Below are 21,447 nucleotides of genomic sequence, written 5' to 3'. Positions count from 1 at the left end.
TGCATATTAGAAAATTCCTCCTCACCGTGAGATGAAACTGAAGAGCTAGTCCTAGTCAAAGGCAGTGAGGTATTCTGGTTGGTTTTAGGTTGAATCTTCATTTGCTTCTGTTTCCCTTTTGGACTGACGATACAAAGCATCCCAGAAAGATAAAATTGTTAGTTCCGAAGGACTCAAACACAAAAACATTTTCCCCTGCAGTGCCTTGTTTTTTTTTGCAGCAGACTTGTAACACAAATGATTTCTGTTTCCCCAGTGCCTGTACTGAAGTAGTAAAACTAAAAACAGTGACAATATCATTCTGTTTGATAAAGGCATTTGAGTTTTCAAGAACAAGGTGTGTGAGGTCTTTTAACCTCACCTTATAAAACTACTACTCAGTTTACACAGATAATATATTATACAGAATTCAGAAAAGCATTACTCCACACTTTTTCAACTAAACAAAGGCAAAAGAAACTTACTTACTCAATTTATCCAGAGGGAACACTTGTAATGATATAGCCTTTCACTTACCAGAATTAAGCCCAAACTACAAAGTGAGTTTTGATGGGATTTGAGCTCATAAATTTACCATCCAAAAGAGCAATTGTGTCAGGAAATGAGCAATACCATTAACTGACTGCTTATTCACAAAGGTCTGCCTACCACTGTCTTGACATATCTCAAATGACTCTGATAGCACATTTGACTATCATTACGTTACCTAGATGCTCTGCTAGTTGATGGGGAACTGCTACTGCTTCTTAGCCGTTTTCGATACCGTGGCCTTTTCCTCTTCTGACATTGCATTGCTGACTTGTACTCAGAGATGATATTTTTCATATGATTTTCAAATAAGGCAGATAGTCGAAGTGTCATGCTGTATATCTGGAATGAGAAAGCGTGGCCAGAATTATTAAAGCTTGGCTATCTGGAAGATCAGCAGAAAACCGTCACAAAGCTGCAGAAACTTAATCTTTGCAGTGCAAAAGAAAAAATTAATGGTGACATTCAACTGCAGGGCTCTTTACAGATAACTTCCTTTCAAAACGCATCTGCATTCTTATGACAGAAAGTGTGTTTGGACAAAGATTTAATTATTTACAGTACAAAATATTTACAAGCTTAAAGGAAAAATAATATTTTGATTACTGAAATATACCTTCCATTTTTAATCTCCATATAGCACAGAGGCACTCCATAAGTTAAATTGAAGTACCAAGGGAAAGTACGAATGAACTTCACTGTCAACTCATCTTTGTTTTTTGCTATAATTCCCTAGCAATGAGTCCTTACGCTCATCCCTACAGAGCTGCATGGAGACGCCAGCTGAAATGTCCTCATTCCCAAATTTAAGAAGCCAGCTGTCCTTAAGCCATTTCCTCACCCTCTTTCTGAGCCTCACCTCCAACTACCCTCATTCACAAATGCACTTACGGCGCTCTCTGTATTTTGGACTATTCTGTTCAAGACTTTACTTCAGATGTTTTATGCTTATGACAAACCAGTAGTTTAAACTCAGCATATATAAAGCAGAGCTTTTAATTCCTTCCTCATATCCACACCCTTCTGCTGCATGCAGTCTTACGGAAGTTGTATAAACACTATCAAGATCTAGACGACATTATCACCACCTTAGTCCTCTTCCCATTTCTTAGGGTCTTTCTGAATACAAAACCTCTTCGATAACAGTTTTCTTTCCATGCATACATCTTAATTCCTGTTCCCTGACCCTTACATTGCAGCAGTGACTCTTTAGCTTTGATATGTGGTATCCTGCTCTTCTTGCCTCCACTTGGGATGTTGTTGCAAAGATGGTAAACAAGGCGAGAAACCCTCAGGATGCGGACAGGCATTTGGCAGAGGATGAACCCACTGTGGTAGAAGGCCCAGCTGTGTGCCCCAGCCCTCCCGCAAAGATCATCCCACTGAGGCTCTTTGCAGTATTTAAGCAAATGGATATTGACGGGCCACTCTATTAAAGCAATTTGCAAGTTGACTCATCAGCTGTTCAGTTATAAATACACAGGGAAGTTCCCAGGGAGCGCACAGCAGTAAATAACTCACTACCAAGCATACTTGGATGTCAAGCATACACTGATCTCAAATCACCTGTCTTCTTGCAATCCTCTACCACCTTTCCCTCTGTTAAGTATGCCAAAGTTATTGGTCTTTATCTTCAGAGCTTACCCCAGCCCACCTTTTGTCCTTTAAACAACACCAGAACAGTTGAACTCACCTTTGATAACAGCAGTTTTGTGCTTTCTCTCACACCCACTCACATATCTGGAGCTTCCCTCTCCCACAGCATCACCCTACTTCAAGTTTACTGCCCTCACCCTGCTTTCACGGAGCACAGTAGCTATTATTCTGCTGGTGAGCACGGAGTACTGCTCCTCAGCTCCTCAAGAGATGAAAAATGTCATGCTATCTCCCATTGCCTCCCACCTAGCACCATTTATACTTGCACTAAAAGCTCTCCCCACCACACTCTGCTCTTCCGGCTGATAGACAGTGGCTAGAATAAAACATTTTGCATCACCACGTTAGGTGCCACATATAACAACATGTAGGATTTAACACGTCTGTGAAATTTATGCTCTAAGTAAAGGCAGCGCAGCCTAATCCTAATTGGTAAGTATTTTATTTATAATAGTTTATAAATGCTTCTATTTCTACATAAAAATTACAGGCAATTTTTTAAACATTCTTATCTATGCTAGATGGTGTCTTTTGGAGATGTGATTTTGTTACCACTAATGCATCTGGTTTAATACGCAGGGCCATGTTCTTCATAAAGAAGAAATTAAAATGTATGACTTACTCGAGACTTTTTATTAGGAGTGTAAGCTTTAGAGTTGCAGAATATTAAGCGAATATCTTTGTAAAATTCCAACGGACTAGTGTAGTTTCCTGCTTCCAAGGTTTCTTTCACAGTGCTGAAATCCATAGGAGTGTCAACAATATCTCGATAATCCTGTAAGAGCATGCAAAAAAATAATAAAGACTGATGATAACAACACCTGAGGCTGATCATGAAAACATCTATGATATCATCCACAACAGCAGCTCTTAACTAATTATTTCCTCCTAGGACAGAGATTAGAGAGTTACTGTAGATAGTTCTCTGAAAACATCATTGCACTGAACGTGGTCCATTACAGTTCAGAAATGCCAAGGTTAGAAACATGTCCAGCACAGAACTTTGGCAAATGATGAACATTAGATTTTAAAATTGTGAGTACCGAAGCTGTACTCACAGGATAGGAGAACAGATCAACCGGCTGTCTAAATGGCTCAGAGTCCTCTCTTTCATAAATCAAGTTTAACAGCTGTTTGCATTGCTCTTTCCAAGCATCAGGACTTGCTTTCATGGGCTGTCTTTTTATTCTTCGCCTTACCTGCAAGGAAACAGATGGATTTTGTCATCTTTCAGAATATTCAGATTTTTCACTTTAAGTTCATATTAATTTACTAGTGTTCTGAGTTCAAGCAGATTTCCACAACTAAAAACAGAACTGCAATAAGGTTAAAACAGCTGAAGGCACGATGATATGCAGAATGCAAATTGCAGAAATATGCCTTTTTTTGGTAATATATAATTGCTCAAACCCATATGAAGTACACAGTATTTCAGATCCAGGCTAGCTATTTTTGTCAGTTTTCTCCCAGATTTGATGTCAAATTAGATTTGTTCTAGATATCTTTCAAATCAATCAACCAAAAAGATGCTTCAGCAATTAAATTTACCTGCACAGCAGCATCCTTAGTCTGCCACCACTTACCCATATACATGTACACAACTGAATTCACATGGTTGGAACTGCAGACTATAGGCTATGACAAATTTAACATGTTCCAGACCTAAACGAGCGTTTCTGTACCCAGTCTCTCTGTCTCATAAGCTAAACCAACCAGAAATATTTACTCACTCGTCTTTTCCCAGAGGAAGTTCCTGGAGCATCTGAATCTACATCTACTTCTGCCACCTAAAGGAAAAGGTAATGATTACACATGCATGCTTGCGTACACACACAGCAATGGAAACAGTCTGAAACAAACAAAATGAAAAACAACAGCAAGCACAATTATAAACTATTCAAATTAAAAGAATATTTCGAGCAAAACAGAAACTAGATTCAAACTCAAGCTTACAGAACTTCAGGGGGAAAAAAGATAAGCTGCTCCATCTCTTTTCAAAAAGTTTGCTTCCACAGAAATTACATAGAAACATCTGAGAAATATTAATGGCTTATTTTCAGTCCTTGAGAATCAGCTAATTCCCAGTGGTGCACAGCTGTATACCTCTTCCTAAATGTTTGCTGAGTTTATTCAGACTTTGTGTAGTCTCTTACTTACATTAAGTGTAGATAATATTATTTTCAGAAACTGGATCCAGAAATGAAACAACTACTCCTTTGTACACAACTTTCTACTACTAATTAAAAATTAATTATTTTGAGGGGAGAATCGGTTGCTTAAGAGCTCCTACAGAGGAATCTCACAGTATTTTCTTATTTTAAAACAAAATTTCCTTAAATTTGGCTACACAAAGGATAACTTTTATAAGAGAACATAGAACAAGGAAATGTAAATAGAAAATAAAAAAAAAAAAAAGAAAACAACTTATTTCTCATACAGTACATCAGAAAGAACAGGAAAGAAGATAAACACACTGGACCCCAACATGACGATGCCGTTCCTGCGCTGCCAAAATCCAGACATGAAGCCATATAGGCCTATTTCAGAGCCAGCAGCTACTCTGCCACTTAAAACCATCTCAAACCATTTGCAGTACTTTGCAGTGCATTTAAGACTTCTGTAAAATGCAAAAACTACAATAACAATGCATCTCAGAAAGACAGCAAAAGATACCAGAAGCACAGTGACTGCCAAATGAAGCTTCCTACCAGTCCAGAAAAAAATTTCCTATGTTTTCAGCCAGCCTGACTTGGGCTAAAGTTTCTTCTTGATCCTAAATCTGGTGGTCAGTGTGCAGCACTTAAAAGTATCCAGGAACATCTAAGTACTCCTCCTTGACACCAAGCATTATACTCAAGATTTTAAGTTTTAATACTAATCCAAGGTAACAGCACTAGTCACAAGCATGTAGGTATTCAACCAGCACCAGGTTTAACTTTAATATTTCAATACTGCAATAATGGAAAACGTCAGAAGATTGGAGGAGCAAAGAAACCTCATAACTACATCTTACAGTAGTTCATGTATTAGAAAACAACACTGAAAAAAAAAAACAAAACAAACACCTAAGCAATTTGGGTTATAGGAGATCACTGCTTTGCAACAGAAACTACACCACACTTCAAAGTCTTTACAAACTATGTTTAAGGGGATTAAGAGTAAGGAGAGAGAAGAAGTTAAGAGAAGTGATATCTACCCTGTTTTTTACCTGTTACTTCACTCCACTGTACAACTAATGGGAAATGACAGAGAATTACGTAAGAAAATCAGGTCTGCTTCTTCCCTGACAACAGGAGAACCTGTCCTTCTAGTTCATCAGCCTGAATAACAGCTCCAGCTCATATTCTCCCTACTTACTAATATTTCCTCACACAACAAAATATCACGTACTGAGAGAAGATTAAAAACAGGAAGCTCCAAGAATCATTTTTACTTACTGAAGGGAGCTTTTTGCCCTAGGTGAGCGGTCAAATGGCCTAAACAGGTTCATCTCAAAAATATAAAGCAACTACCCATAAAATAAAAACTCTGCAAAAATCTTCTCAAACTTCTTCCAGGTACTGAATTTAAAAATGCAACTTCTCATGGTCACACTTAATGGTCTTACCTCCTCCTCTTCATCAGTACTGCTCAGGTCCTCTGCTTTCACCTTATTATATATTTCTAATATATCCGTACAACTCTGATCCCTGCAGAGCAGTAACAAAAGTCAAAATACATAACCAAATTTCTCAGGGACTCAAGATGTCAGATCTGTGAAGTAAGGAAACCATGCCTACCCAATGAAGCGGAGTAAGACATCTGTTACGATTTTGGCTGCTTTGACTATAGGACTGTCTGGCTCGTTGAAAGTCCTGGCATTATGTTCAATGTAGCGTACCTCCCACATCAGTGCAGAGATTCTCCTAAAAAAAAAAAAACAAAAACATAAAAGGATGGAGATGAAGGTGTATATTATTTGTCTTCTGAGTTTGAAAGTAAGAAAAGGAATTAGGTAACCCAAGTATGTGGAGAACAGGTTGCCAGGGACACAGGTAAGTGGTTTCTGCTCGCACACTGCTTACTACCCCAGTGTGCCAGGCTGAGATAGCTTTGTGGCAGAAAAAAGTCCCTCTTCAAATTGGCAATGAACAGAAAGAAGAGAAAACAAACCTACAAAAGACAACTGGTGGCTCTTAGGAAAAGGTATTATTTATCCTCAAGTTAACTGGAAAAATGGAGACTTCCAGTTTACAGCACTATTTAGTTCACGTCTAACAGCTACAGTACAACCCAAGTATCTGGTTCAAAGGCAGCAGAGATACAAATCAAACACACTCTGCCTACAATGCCATCCAGGGACTAAGACTCTGTATGTTAAACAAAAAAAAACAAACAACCGAACCTCCAGATCCAGATATACCAGCTTTTGCCCTAATGATGTGCACAACAGAAATTATTATATTGCAAGACTTGCTTTGTACAAAGCCAAATAGAATCTCACCTTACACCCCTGGTTAACCAAAGGAATATGTTGCCTAAGTGGTATTACATGTTATTCAGCTAAGCGTTTTCCTCAAAGAGACTACATTAAATGTAGATTACAAACAAACAAAAATCAAACCGACCTATAAAACCTGTTTTCAAGTCTCCTCCTGATTGTGGTGAGGTCCGTTGGATAAGCAACTACAGTGCAATACATGGGATAGGCACTAAGGTCCACTGGAACAGCAAAGGGATTAGAAATGTCTGAAAGACAAAAGACCAGAATCATTCAGATGCCTCCGATGATACCAGAAGGAAAGTTATAATTACTTTTAATAGTTTCTGTGTTTCCTTTCTAAGAATTCAGCAAAAGCAATACAGATCTACAGCTGGATGCATCATTACCCAAAGGGTAGGATTGTACCTCTTGTACCATCTGTTAATTAAACAAAAAATGTTTTTTCAAGTGTAAGTATCACATCTGAGACTTCCATGCCAGCAGCCAACTGTATTGCTGAAAAGTAACATGGTTTATGGATGTAAAACAGGAATACTACAACAAGCAACATAAACTAAGTATACAGAAGTGTCCTATGCATAGGACAGAATTTAAATCATTCGTGCTATTAAACAGCTATATTCTGAAACTAGTTACATGGCATTTGTTGGTAAGAATTTGTCAGTTGTTTTTTTGGCAGATTAATTCTGTTTTACTCATTTATATTTATATGCAAGCCACTCAGAATCCCCATCACCTTGAAAGGAACAGGTGAAGCCCCAGAAGCAGGAAAGCACAACTGAAAAGGGCATCAGATGAAATTTAAAAGGCTCTTTTCAATTATTTAGTTGGGCAATTTTCAACAAATGCCCAATACTCCACCCTATCTACCCCTCCGTCATGTGCCACCATGCTGTAATTCTTAATACTTCCACTTTTTCTCTGCAAACATACCAAGGGAAAGAAGTTGCTCAATCCCCCGAATTACTCGTTCACATTCTTCATCTCTGGAATGGGCCCCCCATTCTCCTTCCTGGGGTTTGTAGAGAAGAGCTGTCAGCTCATCTGGAGTCACAGGGACTCCAGCACCAACCTCCTCTGGATAAGCAGCTAAATATGAAGAATTCAACAACAGTAAGTACTAGCAGTGATGCACAACTATTTACGTATCGACATGAATTCAAAACACACTTACTTCCTTCTGGAATTGGCTCCATGTCCCATGGGCTCATCCTCTCTCTTTCGTTGTTGTCCCAGCTTTTAAAAATAAAAATAAAATCCATTGAAATACATAAATTCAAGCACTTTTTCATTTGTCTGATTATAGTGATACATTTTTTTCTTCTAAGGGTTTTAAAACAAAAAGGTCATGTCTATTAGAAACAAGACATGTCACTAGCTAGTTTGAAAAGATAGAAGAGAAGAATAAGGAGTTTATGCACTCACTGTACAGATGTTTAGGCTAAAGGTGTTTTAGGAATAAGGTCATAAATAAATAAATAATGCCTTACTATATTTTTAAATGGAAAAAAGGACCCTGTTCTCAAGGTACACTTTCAAGTTGTGTGTAAACACCTAGAAGACCCAGAGAGTGTCAACATGCCCAAAACACTGCAACTATGTAAGTACTTACTGAACACTGTAGCACTGGAAGGAACTATCAGGATATTCTGCCTGGAAAGGCTGCTGACTCTCCACAGTTCCAAACCACCAAGCGTCATCTATTATACTGCGAAATCTATCCCCTGTAATAAAAAAGACTGCACTGAGCAAGATTTCTCATTTCACTTTTTCTGCCATAGGACTTGTAGCAAACATCAAATAAAAGTTTCCAATGTTTAGTAAACTATGATAACATGTGTGGCACAGTGCTTCTACATCATGTTATGAATACAACATACAGCATCTTACAGATATCATCACAAATCATAAGCACACAGTCTAACTGCAAAGTCAGACTGCAGCAGCATTAAAGGAATATCAGAGAGTAATAAATGTTAGATCCTTACGTTAATTACAAAATAAAAATTATAATCTTCTAGAATTTTTAGCATGAAGTAAAGCAATGGAGTATCATAAAATTCTTTTACATTAAGAAAAAAAATGTTTGAAAGAGAATTGTATAACTAAATGTCAGGATTTGTTGTAAGAACCTCTTCCCTACTCCAGTAAGTCTAAAATACATGCTGTCCACACAAACAAAAAAAAAAACCACAACCACCACATTTCAACCTATTAAATAGTTGTAGAAATGTTGCAAAACATGTGAAACAGAAAAAAAGTCGTTACCTATTTGCCAGTTCCTTTCTTTGGCTTCATTATAAAACTGATGCAGCACAAGGAAGTCAATAACATCTGGCATATCGTGGTACCTTCATGAAACAGAAAAAAAAAATTGCTTCTGTTACCCACAAGCATAGTTCCCCATGTACAATACAGACAGTCTCCAAACACAAAATTTCAAGCATTTTCTTTCCAGGCTTAGCATAATGATGAATTAACACCACCACCATGTCTAGAAAGAGAAAAAAGAAAAAGAGGGAATCTGCTAAACCACAAGAAAATATCTTGAAGAACATCAGAATTTCAGTTACTCACTTTATGGAAAATGACTCTCCTGTCATTTTGCCTGTGATCGGATCTAGGAATGCAAGCTTCAAGCAACAGAGTGTAGGAGGCCCAACTTCATATTTGATTCCTACAGTCTTTACAAATTCTTGTTCCTATGTATCGACAAGCATGGAACAGCATTATTTTAACATGCTAACAATGGGAACATCCACGTTAAAGTACCAAGCCTATAAATAAGAAATATTTGTTTCTACTTTGCAGACCAGGTAATTTCACCCATAAAATTTGTCTTTACCAAAAACTAACAATAAACCCATCTCCTTAAAAAGAAAAATTAAAATGGTACAAGATGCTTATTCCCTTGGTATGTTTGTGTACATGATACCCACAACCTATTTAACTTTTTAAGAAGATTCTGAGGAACACATCACTTTATGCTTTCCATCACGCTAACAGCACCAAAGGTTATGCCTGAGTAATCCCAGAGCCTCTCACCCCCGCATAGCAACATACAAGGGAAGTAAAAGGAAACTCTTCCTTTTAAAGTGGAAATTCAATAATAACCTTGTACAATCACATCCTGTCAGCATGAGCAGGTGTTAAGATCTCTATCCTACATGAAATAACATTTCCTTTTCCTTTGAAAGGCATTCTGGGGATGCCTTTGAAGACTACAGCTGGAATCACTCAATATCTAGCACTAGTAACTGGGTATTTTTCCAGTAAAGCAATTGTTTTCATTAATAGAACCACTGGCATCTATGTATATGAATATTAGCACACATTTGCTCTATGCTTGATATGAAATCTGAGTAAAGCAGCACAAAATAGGGGAACACTGTGCTTTCAGCATTATGGGACTCAGTGATTCAAACAGAACAACAGAACTTTGTAAACCTAACACATGCCCAATCTAGAATACTCTTATTTTGGAAAAACATGCTGTAAGATTATGTCTACAAAGACATTCAGCACTTTGAAGTATCCATTTAACTCACCCTGAGTTCCATTTTGTTCCATGGTTGTTTTTGCATGTTAATACTGTAAATTTTTGCTTTCCTTACTGCCCGTACATAAGCTTCATGGCCTTGCCTAAAATATATGATCTTAAAAAAAAAAAATTATAAAAAATAAATTTTATTATTTTATTTTACTGATAGTCCTCTTCCCCCTACACCCCCAAAAAAAATCCCAATTCAGCCTATCTTGAGCATGATTCACTGAAAGCATTGTTAGATTTAATTGTCCTAATAAATAATAATGATAATAATTTTAAAATCTCAGCAGCCTAGGTAGGAATTTAAATATTGCTATGGTCATTATTACCTCATCTCCCATTTGTGGGACAAAAGGTGAGCGGCGGGGTATTGTATCCAAGATCCACTGGGGGGCAAGCCATTCTTCACTGGGTTCACCTTCCATCGAAAGCAGCCCACTTGGTTTCTAAAATATATTACATTATATTGAGAGCACAAGCTGCAATTACTACGGCAGAGTATACAAATGACTGGTAAAACAGCACAAACTAAATTAACTAGATATAAGGGCAAAGCAAATGCTGGAATGTAAACTTTCCAACAACCTCAACTAAATCACAGGTGGTAAGAAATGTTCGTTATCGATACAGCAGAAAATCAAAAAGATCAAAAATAAAGAGATTATGTTTCTTTCCATAGAAATATTCTATGTGTCTTCTTTAACAATTATTAGGAAAAACACAAGAACTTCCCAAAAAAAAGGTGGGGGGGAATGACTTACAAAGTCAAAAAGACCCTCAAAAATTAAAAATGCCAACCTTTTTTCTAGGCTGTTTAAGTTTCCTTCGTTTTTGCTCCACTCCTTTTGTTCCCTTCATATTTTCATCTTCAGAACTACTACAGATTTTCCGAGCTGCCTGCCTGGTTTGTCTCTTTGGAGGTTGGAGATTAATTCCAGCATCTGCTGTCCAGTCTGAATATTCACTTGATGAATCACTGTAGATAATATAAAGTTGTAAGAAAAAAACAGCACTTCAGCTTTCACACAATGGAATGAAAGGTCCAATCCTTCAACCTGCTTTTCTGGTTATGTGAAACAGATGTCAGGACTAGGGCAAAATTTCATTCTCTTGTGAATTTAACTACCTAAGTGCTATGTAAGTTCTTTATTTCAGCAGGTTATTTTATCAATTGCAAATTCTTGGTAAAACTAGGATTATGGCTGACACCTATTTTTAATACTAAATATCTCACCAACTCATAGACCGACTTTATAAGAACTGTCTTAACTGCACAGAATACATGAAAAATTAGAAAAGTACAATATTCTTAAAAATATATTTCTAACTTCTTTGTTATCCAAGTATTTCTAACTTCTTTAATAACCAACTAACACAAACAGTATTTCCATTAGCTTGCATCCCTTCCATTTATAAAAGCATAGCATTAAGAAAAGAGACTGTAGAACTTGCACACAAATACATATTGACAACAGAAAACTTAAGACCTACCAAAACATGAACAAAAAGTACGTATGAACTTCTATCAATATTTATATTAGATATGATTAATTGGCATCAATTTTTCAAGCAGTTATTAGGGAAAAAAAGACATTTTCATAAAATAGTCTTTCAAAATTATTCTTCATTTTGGAAAATAAAATAGAAATGCTTCAAGCAGGATTGGAAAAAGAGTCAGTCTTCAAAAAGTATGACTTTTTCACACTGTATTTAAGTACTGTTACCAAAGCTTCAAAAATTACTTAATCGCTCAAATACATAGAAGTTTTTGTCTGTTCCTAAGACTCCAAATTTTGTTGGTTACCATTTTGAACTACTTAAGTGTACTAAGCAATTTGTTCAATCTGTCATGGGGTGTAACAGATTTGTATGTTTACGAGGCCAGTCATTAACACTTCTTCCTGAACTTGCTGGCATAGTATCACAATATAAAATGTCTTACTTAAATTATATAACCACCTAATACAACAAATAAAAGACTACTAACTCTACCTGGAACTGCTTTCACTTTGCCACGCTGCCACAGGATCATCCACAGATGCATCACTTGTGCCAACTGTCTCATCTTCCTGTATTAAAAACAAAAGATTTCATTTTGGGTCAAAGCTTAACACCTATCATTTCTATTTGCAACTAAGTTACATAGTTTGCCTCACTTGAGGAAAAAAGTTAAACCAGTCCTTAAATACAAATAAGCTTTATAACTATTCTGTGCATTTACAAAATGACAAAGTTCAGTCTCTTTTTAATTTGCATGCTTCCTTAATGAGAACAAGTTGTATTTAATCTGGTATGCTTCAAGTTCTTCCCTTGACAATATCATTGATTACTACCAACACACAATCTCTCTCAACAACCTACAGATGCAAATGAAATCAAAGTACTGAATCTGACCTACAATATATATCCAATATGTGCAATATGAGCTCTACTGCATCTGACTGGCCAAAACAGTATGTGGTTTAATGTAACTCAATTAAATTTACTTGAAAATGTTTCAGATTTCCAAAAATACACAACCTGTTTTAAGCTAGTTTTGAATACTGCATGGGCATTGAGGTAAAGGATCTTTCTCAGTCCAAGATCAACATGCTACAGTAACACCACAGACCCAAAAGGCTTAGTGGTTTGACTGTTTCTTCCTAGGTGGAGAAACTCAGTGCCCTGAAAGCAACAGTGCTCTCAGCACATCTGTTGTCAAACCACAACATTTGTGAGCAGGGAACTTATCTAAAGAGTCACTTGATGTGTCAGACCTCTGAGGAGCTGTCTGATTCTTCCCGTGCACGTGCGTTTTGACTCGCTCCTTGCTGACTGTGTTCTATCGTGGAGCGTGTTTGGTAGGCGTGCTGGCGTTTGCGTTGGTTTCTTCTCAAAGACCTTCCACTTCCCGGCTGGTAATCATTCTTTTGTCACAGGACAGGAGGGACAAACAGAAAGAGACTAGTCATTCCATAATGAATTATGGAGTTAAAAGATGTCTCATTAAAGTAATTGTACTTTGTTACCCATCTACAAATGCTACCTAGGAAATCTAGAATTAGAACTGAAAAGACATCTTTTACAGACCTGTGGTTGTTCATTCCAGTGAACAAGCAAATGGTTCTGCTTTTTTTTTTTTGGTTCAATATCAATATTTTTTTAATGTAGAAATCCTTATTAATAGGAAGGTTATGAAGAAATACAATTTTTCTTAGAAAAATACCTGCAGCCTCTGGATAAGATAAGATAGCCACTGCAAGTGTGGCACCTGTAATCTTTCTCCTAATTTCTACAAATGAAACCGAGCATTCCCCATGATGCTGCTCTTTCCCTTTCCCAGCATCTTCCAACAACTGAAGCCTCATGGATAGAGACTTACCACAGTTACTTGCAAATTACAGTATAAAAACAGACAAGTTACAGAGCAAAGTAACAGTTAGCACTATTGATCTTCTAAATCATTTAACAGATAGAATTTCATTATTTTTTTTTTTTTTAGCTGAGTGCTCAGAACTGTTTGACACAGATTCTCTCTCCTGGTGAACTAACTCACCCGTTGTAAGGTGTGGGATGGCTTTCTCTTCTTTTCAACACTGTATAAACCAATTTCGATTTCACCTTTGGCAGCTCTACATTCTTCCTGCACCCTAAATTATATAAAGGAAACATCCATTTTATTCATGAGATCATCATATAACTTCACAGTCTCACTAACATACACATGAAAATACTTCTGGTTCCCTTGCCACAAGAAATCTGTCCACAGGTCTTGCTAAGAGCATACAGGAATTGAAATGTATTAAAAATTTGTGTTTTGTTGGTTTGTTTTAATAAAGCTTTGGGAAGAAGGAAGAATTAAAAGTCTTACATCAAAAATTAAAAATGTGTTTTTTGAACCACTGAAGAAAGATACAACTGAGAGGAGAAGGAATTATTATTTTTAATCCTTCGGCAGCAGCTACCACTCTAATCTTACTACCTGCATTTCCAAACAAACAACGAAAAAGCAAACTTATTTCTGCAAAGTCATTTTTTAAAACCACATGGAACATGGAAGAATCACTAAACATTATGCAATTTAATTTTCTTTTCCTATCTCACTTACTTGCTGATGCCTGGGGGAAGCTCATTCACCACTACTCTTCTGCTCCACGCCATGAGATCTCTCTCTGTTGCCATTTGACTCCGGGGAGCGTTGTGGTGCATTTGCCGGACCCCTTCAATCTGACCACTTCTCCGGAGACCAACATTCGGTGGAGATGCAATCTCCAAGCTTGGACTTCGAAGAGCTGAGGAAGAAAAAGATTCTTCTTCACTTCTATGACCCATCAATAAAAGTGGAATTTAAAGCTTAAGGATTACAAAGAACTTCCTTTTGGCAACAAATAACACTTATTCTCAGTCAAGTAGCTTTGTCTTTTATTTCAATTCAAGGGTTTTACACATTGGCCTTGGACTATTGGAGATGTGTAGACTACTGTAATATTGTAGCTTGCAATATCTTAGAGATGTCTGTTGCAAGCAGAGAATATAAGCTATGAGAAAAATTGTAAAGGCATTTAAGTGACTCAAAGCAAAGTCCTGTTAACTGTTTAGAGGCTCTGAATCTTAAATTCTATGGTGGAGGAAAAGAGGAGATTGTCACCTAAAATAACAGGCTGCGGCAAGGTTTAACATTTCTCTTGTGCCTCCACTTGGTCTGTATTTGTAATGTTTATCTACTGTACCACAGGCACTGCTCCTTTCCTGCCCTTTTCACTGGGTGGCACAACAACGCAGTGCTACATACTCAGAAGAAAACAGACTGAAACTTTAGGTAGCAAAACAAAGTGAAAAAAATGGTAATATCAGAATCACTGCTACTGTTGCTTTAATTTATCTTGTCATTTGGGAATGCATCAACGCAATTTCTACATGCTTAAATATGGTTAGCAACATGAAAAAAAAAACGAATTCACAGTTGCACAAACTTATATAAAAGTATTCAGCTATTAAAATGCCAGACAGTCCATACATACTCTACTTAACTCGGACAAATGGAGCAGTTCATGTGGCAAAGTCACTGATCAGTGCAAGTTCTGGAATGTAACTATGTTAATTTCTAAACCACTATATCTGGAAGTTCCCTCTCACACAAATACAGGGGCATTTCTATTTTTTTTTTACAATACAGCCGAGGAATTGCACAGCACAACAACCTATCACAAGAAGCAGAAAAGACTCTTGTGAACCAAAGCTAGCTGCCAGGCCACTTTCTTGACGACACCAATTTAAATCCAAGTGTATTTTCAGCATTTTTCACTAACATTTTTCTTATTCCTTCTTAAATTTATACTCTATGTCTAGCAGTCCTAACGAGTTTTGCCAGGAAAACCTGATTCAAAGGTGTAATTGGTCATTTAACTTAAAACTAATTTATTAGCAAATGTAAATTTTTTAAAAGCTCAAGATGACTTGCAGCACAAGACCACAGCATCTGCTCTGTTACAACTGTACTCAAGCAGCTGCTTCACAGTCAGCTGTTCCTATCTGACTGAGTTTGTTTTAAATTTTTAATCACTTTGCATATTAAAAAGAAAGTCACAGTAGCAGAACACTTACCAACAGAATAATCTCAAGCTTTCTAAGGAAACACTAAGACAGAGCAGAAATGTTTGTTGTATAAACACTGATCTGATGCTTAGCTCTAGCATTTGGGCTGCACAAGGAAGCCATTAGTCTGTCACAACATTGTATTCTACTGACATTCTCTAATTATATACTGTTAACTTGACATTATTCAGTTAGAATGTATCATCTCCTTAGCGATCAAGTAACATCAAGACAATACAGAGACCTTCAAATGTATTTTTAGAAAACATTCACAATCGAGCTCATTATACTCACAGCCCAGTTAGTAAGGTGACCAGCTGCACCTTAAACTTTTAATTCCTCAGACATCATTAGCAACATCCAAGCACTCCACACAAGTTAAAATATGCATAAGAACAAGAGAGAAAGCATCCTCAAAGACATACTCCCTGAACACACACCAACTTGAACATGTTTCCATTAGTACCTTGCTGTGCTTCACTAAAAGAAATGATGGATAAAGAGGGGATGCTTACCTCCATTAACAGAGTGGGATCTATTGAGTGGAGGGTTTGGAAGAGTTTCTCCTTCATTAATTAGTCTTAGATCTTGTTCCCTTTGCAGCTCTCTGATCATGCCATCAAGGATACTCTCATCTTGGTCATTAGTTTGCTGCCCAATGACTTGTTCAACTACTTCACCATCACCTTGACAAGAACAAAGCCATGACTGTTTACCAAACGATCAATTTCTGATTTATAAATACTACAGAAACAATCAAATTGTAAGTTGTGCACAGTTATCTGTCTGCCCTGAAAAACATCTAATCACAAGCTATCCTTCTGCTCTCATGTAATAAACAGAGGCAAAGTTTGAAAGAGACATTAAAATAAAAATCTAAAATTACAGACTAATTGTTAACTATAAATGCAAGCACTTAGAAACAGCAGCAAGGAATTATGCTTCAGTAGGTAACAACGGAAGATCTCTACTGGAGATCAGCATTGTGGAAAAGTTTCTATCTACAAGAAAAAAAAAGTTTAAAAAAGAAAAGTAGTTTTTCAAGGTCTTTCTTAACTTCCTGCTTCCTTACTCATGTACATAGTAACCCCAAGATTAATGGAACAATTAAGCATGCTGCCATACAAATACGTAGAAGTGCACAGATTTTAGAATACTGCAGTCTCTTCGTCTTGCCTCAAGTTAATTGCATACACTTCCTTTATGCCATAAAGCCACCCCATTTCTTCTTCTACTTCGTCTGATTGTAAACCACCAGTTACAGAAGACAACTGAAATAAATAAGCTCTTACAGTACCATCCCTGTGAAGTAGTACTCAATACTGTGCAATCCATGTATTATGCATAAACTTCAGACAGCATACCATTAGCTACATATCCCAGCTGAGGAATAAGTTGTTCATCCTTGCAATTTTCTCTCCCCGGTACCAGCCGCTGGAATCTCGTGGGATGAGGATTTCCATCAACATCCACCAGAAATGGGGGAGGCATAAGATGTGGAGCCTGTTGAGTCTGTTCATCCAACACATAGTTATTTGCATCACGGATCAGTGGTCGGTAGTCTGTATGGAAGAACATCTGATCTGGAATCTGCAAGAAAAGCAATTTAGTAAATAAATAAATGGCCATTTGCAGCTGTCTTGCAATTCTGGAATGGCTCCCATACCCACACCCACATACCACAACTCCTACACTTAAGATCAGCAGAAGAAATGTTATGACAGAGAACAGACTCCTACTGCAAACGCGTTTTATTATCAAGGCCTGATGTAAAAATTTAGTAGAAAAATATGCCAATGGAGGTGAATACATCGTATTTAATGCCTTGCTCCCTTGTCTAGAGACTCTCCTGTCTAAATTTTTTTGATTTAGATAAACAGCAACTGCTCCATGATTTAATTACTATTTAGTCTGGTGCAGGGGGAAGGAATAAACTGTAACACAACTACTCCTAAGACAAAATCAGGTCAAGACACAGATGAGTTTAAAATTCATTCAACCCACCTTTTCATAATATTTACTGCATCCAAAACCAAATAGTAGCAGATGTCCATGAGAGTCTGTGCAGGCAAAATGCTGTCCATCTGGTGAAAACTTGCAATCAAAAACAGCTCCATGGCCTTGGCCCTCAATCTGTGTACAAGCATAGAACATCCCTTTCACAATCATGTATTCTCTATACAGTGACTATTAAGAACATTTTACCAGTGTCCCATAAAATATTAGATCCTAATTCTGTGAAAATTATCATTTCACTCAAGACTCACTTATATTTTTCCATTTAATTATTAAAGCCCACTGACCAACAGAGTCATTTTTTTTCTTTCTTCAATTGCACTGAAATTTCAGAGCAACTTTCAATGCGTGTTCTGAAACAACTACCTAGAAGTCTCATTTTTATTTAATAGAAGATACAGCATGAAGCCTGCATGAAAGAACTCAGACACGTATTTGCTCCTCACCAGCAGGTTTCGCAGCCACAAGTGCCAGGAAGCTAGCTCAGGCCCTGAAGCAGCACAGCTGCATTTGCTCAGGACTGGAATCAAACCAACAGACCTGATGCTGGGCGTATTAAGATAAATGCAGCACAAAGGCAACCGTACCATTTCCCAGACCACAGCACTGTGTTATAACACACAGGCTTACTGGTTTTCATTGTTCTACCCTGGGAATCACTATCATATTCATGTGACCATACACATGGATAATATTCTGTAAGAGATCCCATGAAAAAATATACTTTGGTATTGCTTACTGAAGAGTACAGTGTTTTCTTGTTAATATGTAGGAGTTTTTCCCCTAATCCTGTTGTAACACTGATCACAGTCAGTATATAATGAAATCTGCTTTTGCTTCAGGTCCAGTTTTAGGTGAACATGAAAATAAAAACCACACTTCCCTGACCATTCTTACCATGTTAAAGTAATTGCGAATTTTTGTTCCTTTGTCTATATCCCAAACAAAAATATTTCCATCATGGCCTGCGGAAAGGACGATCCTTTGGTCGAACGGATGAGCCTCCAGAACAAAAACTTCATCATCGTGACCCTGCAATGAAAGCAGGGTGAAAAAGAAAGTCATGTTTCTCCAGGTAACATCTCCAAACACACTAATATTAAGTGTGAGGATATTTAAACCAGCTCAGTTTACTAGATTTTAGACTAGAACTGTGTCTGTACTAAGCTGACACTTCTGTCAGAGGCTTGGCGTTATTACACTGCCCGCTTGGTAAGTACCTCAGACACAGTGGAGATGGAGGAGAGGGGAGAGGAAGTAGAAATCAGCAGCCAGAACAGCTGCAGCCCTTCAATCTGGGCAGAAGCAGTGGCCTCCAAAAGGCTCCCTTGTCAGCCAGCAATCAGCAGGGTCTAGCAGCGTTTTGGTCATCAGCTCCTTTCCCCGGGATATATACTCCTCCCAAAAAAACGCAAGACAGATGGCAAACTTCAGGCTCAAACTTTGCTTAGCAGGAGGAATGAGGATGCAGTTTGGCCTCAAATCATTTTCAGAGTTCATTTATAACAATTTGGGATTATTCACTTGAACTTTACTCACAGATAAGCTATGAAGAAGCTGCCCTGTGGATGAGTTCCACACTTTGAGAAGGAAATTGTTGACTGCAGTGATGACAGTGGCATCATATCTATCCCAAGCCACCATAGTAACCTTCAGCTTAGTCACCTTGTCCTCCCCAGATGCTACATTGTTTCTACGGAAATTCATAATTTAAAGAAGAAATAAATCAGTAACTACATACAGAAACATTTAACAGCACTGACTCAGAATGAAGTTAGGGAGAGCATGGCTGCCACCGCTGTGACTACTGGCTAATGCAGGAGAATGAAGGATAGCTTCTGCAGGGGTAAAATCCGGAAAGAGAAACTCAGTACCACTAAGATTTACAGTTTTCTTTCCTTAAAAAGCACACATTTATAATCGATAATCCTCACCTACCACAACTCTTTCATTCATGCTATTCAGTTCAGTGTAGTCTTTTCCTACAAGACATTTTTCTTACCAGTCATCAATGGGAGTAAACTCCATAATAAGCAAAAACTTGCTAAATAAATCCAAATCATACTTTACCAGTTAGCTTATTAAAAACGTAACCATATGAAATACAAATAATTCTGCAAAGAGGAATTTTGCCTAATGGATTTGTCCATCTCTGCTTTCTGTTACTGTGCATGCTCAATTACAAGTCCACTTACAGATGACACCTGAGGACCTCAAAAAGAAAAACTCAAAATGCCAATTGAACCTGAGAACCAGATCAACACATCTCATCTCTTACCTAAAAGCTTAGGGAAAAAATACAGTGTTAAGGCTCACTCTGGATGTGTACTTACGTATTACAAGAAATTCTGCCTTGGAATGAAAAAAGAAATCCAAAAATGCGTTTATAAAGGAGGGTTGTTACAAAAAAGAATCTGTGTCAGATCTCTTAGAAACCTTCTGCATCCTGTCATTTGTCCTCAGGTGAGTAAAATAAGCCTTAATGGCCAATTTATGTATTTATTTTACTACATTTGTTTACTGGAATGGAAACTGCTGAACATGTCCATATTTGCATGCATATCAAATATTGTGCTCCTTTTTCTCTGGTTCACCTTTAGTATTCATTATAATTTTAACTCTACTCTGTAGCACAACAAATAAAACAGCACAGCATTTGGCATTAAATGAACACTAGTGACCTGAGGAAATTGATTATGGCAGTCACTGCTAGCACTATTCTGAGAAATGGCAGAAACCAAAAAAATAAAACACTAAGTGTTCCCCAACCACTAGAGTCAGGAATTACAAATGTATTAATAACAACATTATTACGCTAATCAACTGTGTAACTTAACAGATAGGGCCATGGCATTTCAATACACAAAAAACATGCACTGAAATTAGCTCAAAATGTAGATAATAGTTTTAAACATGATGGAAGTTTTTGTTTTGTGTGTAAGCAATGTTATGAAGTGTGCTTTGTTTGAGTTTGTTTTACCCTGTCATTTTAGTAGCCATATCCAGGACTATACTCTTCCATTCTTGCTGATGGTAATGCCAGATTCTTGCTGTTCCATCTCTGCTTCCACTGACAAATCTTAAGCTACAGAGGGGGAATAAAACAACCAAACAAAAACAAATCATGAAATTCTGAATAAGCATAAACCACTGCTGCTTCTGGTCTAATACCCAAATGTCTGTCTTGGGATCTTACGCTCCCACTATTCAGTAGCTTCCCTATGGAGTTGTCCATCCTCAGCAGCAGTGCGCTGAGGGCATGCTAAATCCTGTGCCAAGAATATTTAGGAGTTTGGCAGAGGACTGTCATTCACTCTGCACACACACACGTATACATGTACTTGGAGCGCATACTAGTGTATATATTCTTACTCTATATATTCCCACACACTGGCGTGTTTAACTAGTCATAAAATCTCCATGAACTCCTGCCACAGGAAAAAAAAAAGGCAGCTACGAAATTTGGCAAGCCCAGAGCACACCCATTCAAGTCAGCACAGAAGCTAGAAATGGCTTTAATATTTTTTTCAACACTTATTCTTTACATTGTTTGTGCATCTCTGATCTAGGGAATATAATTAAAAGACAGTGAGGTTACAATTTTCGTATCAGATTTTGTACAGTACGAAACAGTTTATATCCC

At 37.4% G+C, this 21,447-nt stretch overlaps 1 protein-coding gene across 2 annotated transcripts in view; it reads right to left on the bottom strand.

Annotated features, from left to right (window-relative positions):
- Window positions 1–21,447, bottom strand: part of BRWD3 (bromodomain and WD repeat domain containing 3) — a 51,843-nt gene that overhangs the window by 6,712 nt on the left and 23,684 nt on the right. For both annotated transcript variants that reach the window (XM_038184198.2, XM_038184199.2), the window contains exons 13-38: window positions 20,785–20,889; window positions 19,344–19,497; window positions 18,702–18,836; window positions 17,793–17,921; window positions 17,153–17,378; window positions 16,304–16,474; window positions 14,302–14,485; window positions 13,750–13,843; window positions 12,971–13,120; window positions 12,207–12,283; window positions 11,013–11,190; window positions 10,544–10,660; window positions 10,216–10,323; window positions 9,245–9,369; window positions 8,936–9,018; window positions 8,280–8,391; window positions 7,842–7,903; window positions 7,601–7,756; window positions 6,792–6,912; window positions 5,964–6,089; window positions 5,792–5,873; window positions 3,915–3,971; window positions 3,243–3,383; window positions 2,807–2,959; window positions 707–870; window positions 26–123 (exon numbers count right to left, since the gene is read on the bottom strand). In XM_038184198.2, the coding sequence (XP_038040126.1) occupies window positions 26–123; window positions 707–870; window positions 2,807–2,959; window positions 3,243–3,383; window positions 3,915–3,971; window positions 5,792–5,873; window positions 5,964–6,089; window positions 6,792–6,912; window positions 7,601–7,756; window positions 7,842–7,903; window positions 8,280–8,391; window positions 8,936–9,018; window positions 9,245–9,369; window positions 10,216–10,323; window positions 10,544–10,660; window positions 11,013–11,190; window positions 12,207–12,283; window positions 12,971–13,120; window positions 13,750–13,843; window positions 14,302–14,485; window positions 16,304–16,474; window positions 17,153–17,378; window positions 17,793–17,921; window positions 18,702–18,836; window positions 19,344–19,497; window positions 20,785–20,889 (3,308 nt within the window). The remainder of the gene's footprint in view (window positions 1–25; window positions 124–706; window positions 871–2,806; window positions 2,960–3,242; window positions 3,384–3,914; window positions 3,972–5,791; window positions 5,874–5,963; window positions 6,090–6,791; window positions 6,913–7,600; window positions 7,757–7,841; window positions 7,904–8,279; window positions 8,392–8,935; window positions 9,019–9,244; window positions 9,370–10,215; window positions 10,324–10,543; window positions 10,661–11,012; window positions 11,191–12,206; window positions 12,284–12,970; window positions 13,121–13,749; window positions 13,844–14,301; window positions 14,486–16,303; window positions 16,475–17,152; window positions 17,379–17,792; window positions 17,922–18,701; window positions 18,837–19,343; window positions 19,498–20,784; window positions 20,890–21,447) is intronic.

Source organism: Anas platyrhynchos, chromosome 10, assembly GCF_047663525.1.
Source record: "Anas platyrhynchos isolate ZD024472 breed Pekin duck chromosome 10, IASCAAS_PekinDuck_T2T, whole genome shotgun sequence".
Classification (NCBI taxonomy): domain Eukaryota; kingdom Metazoa; phylum Chordata; class Aves; order Anseriformes; family Anatidae; genus Anas; species Anas platyrhynchos.
The sequence above is the reverse complement of the archived record's forward strand: the minus strand, read 5'-3'. Positions and strand labels throughout refer to the sequence as shown.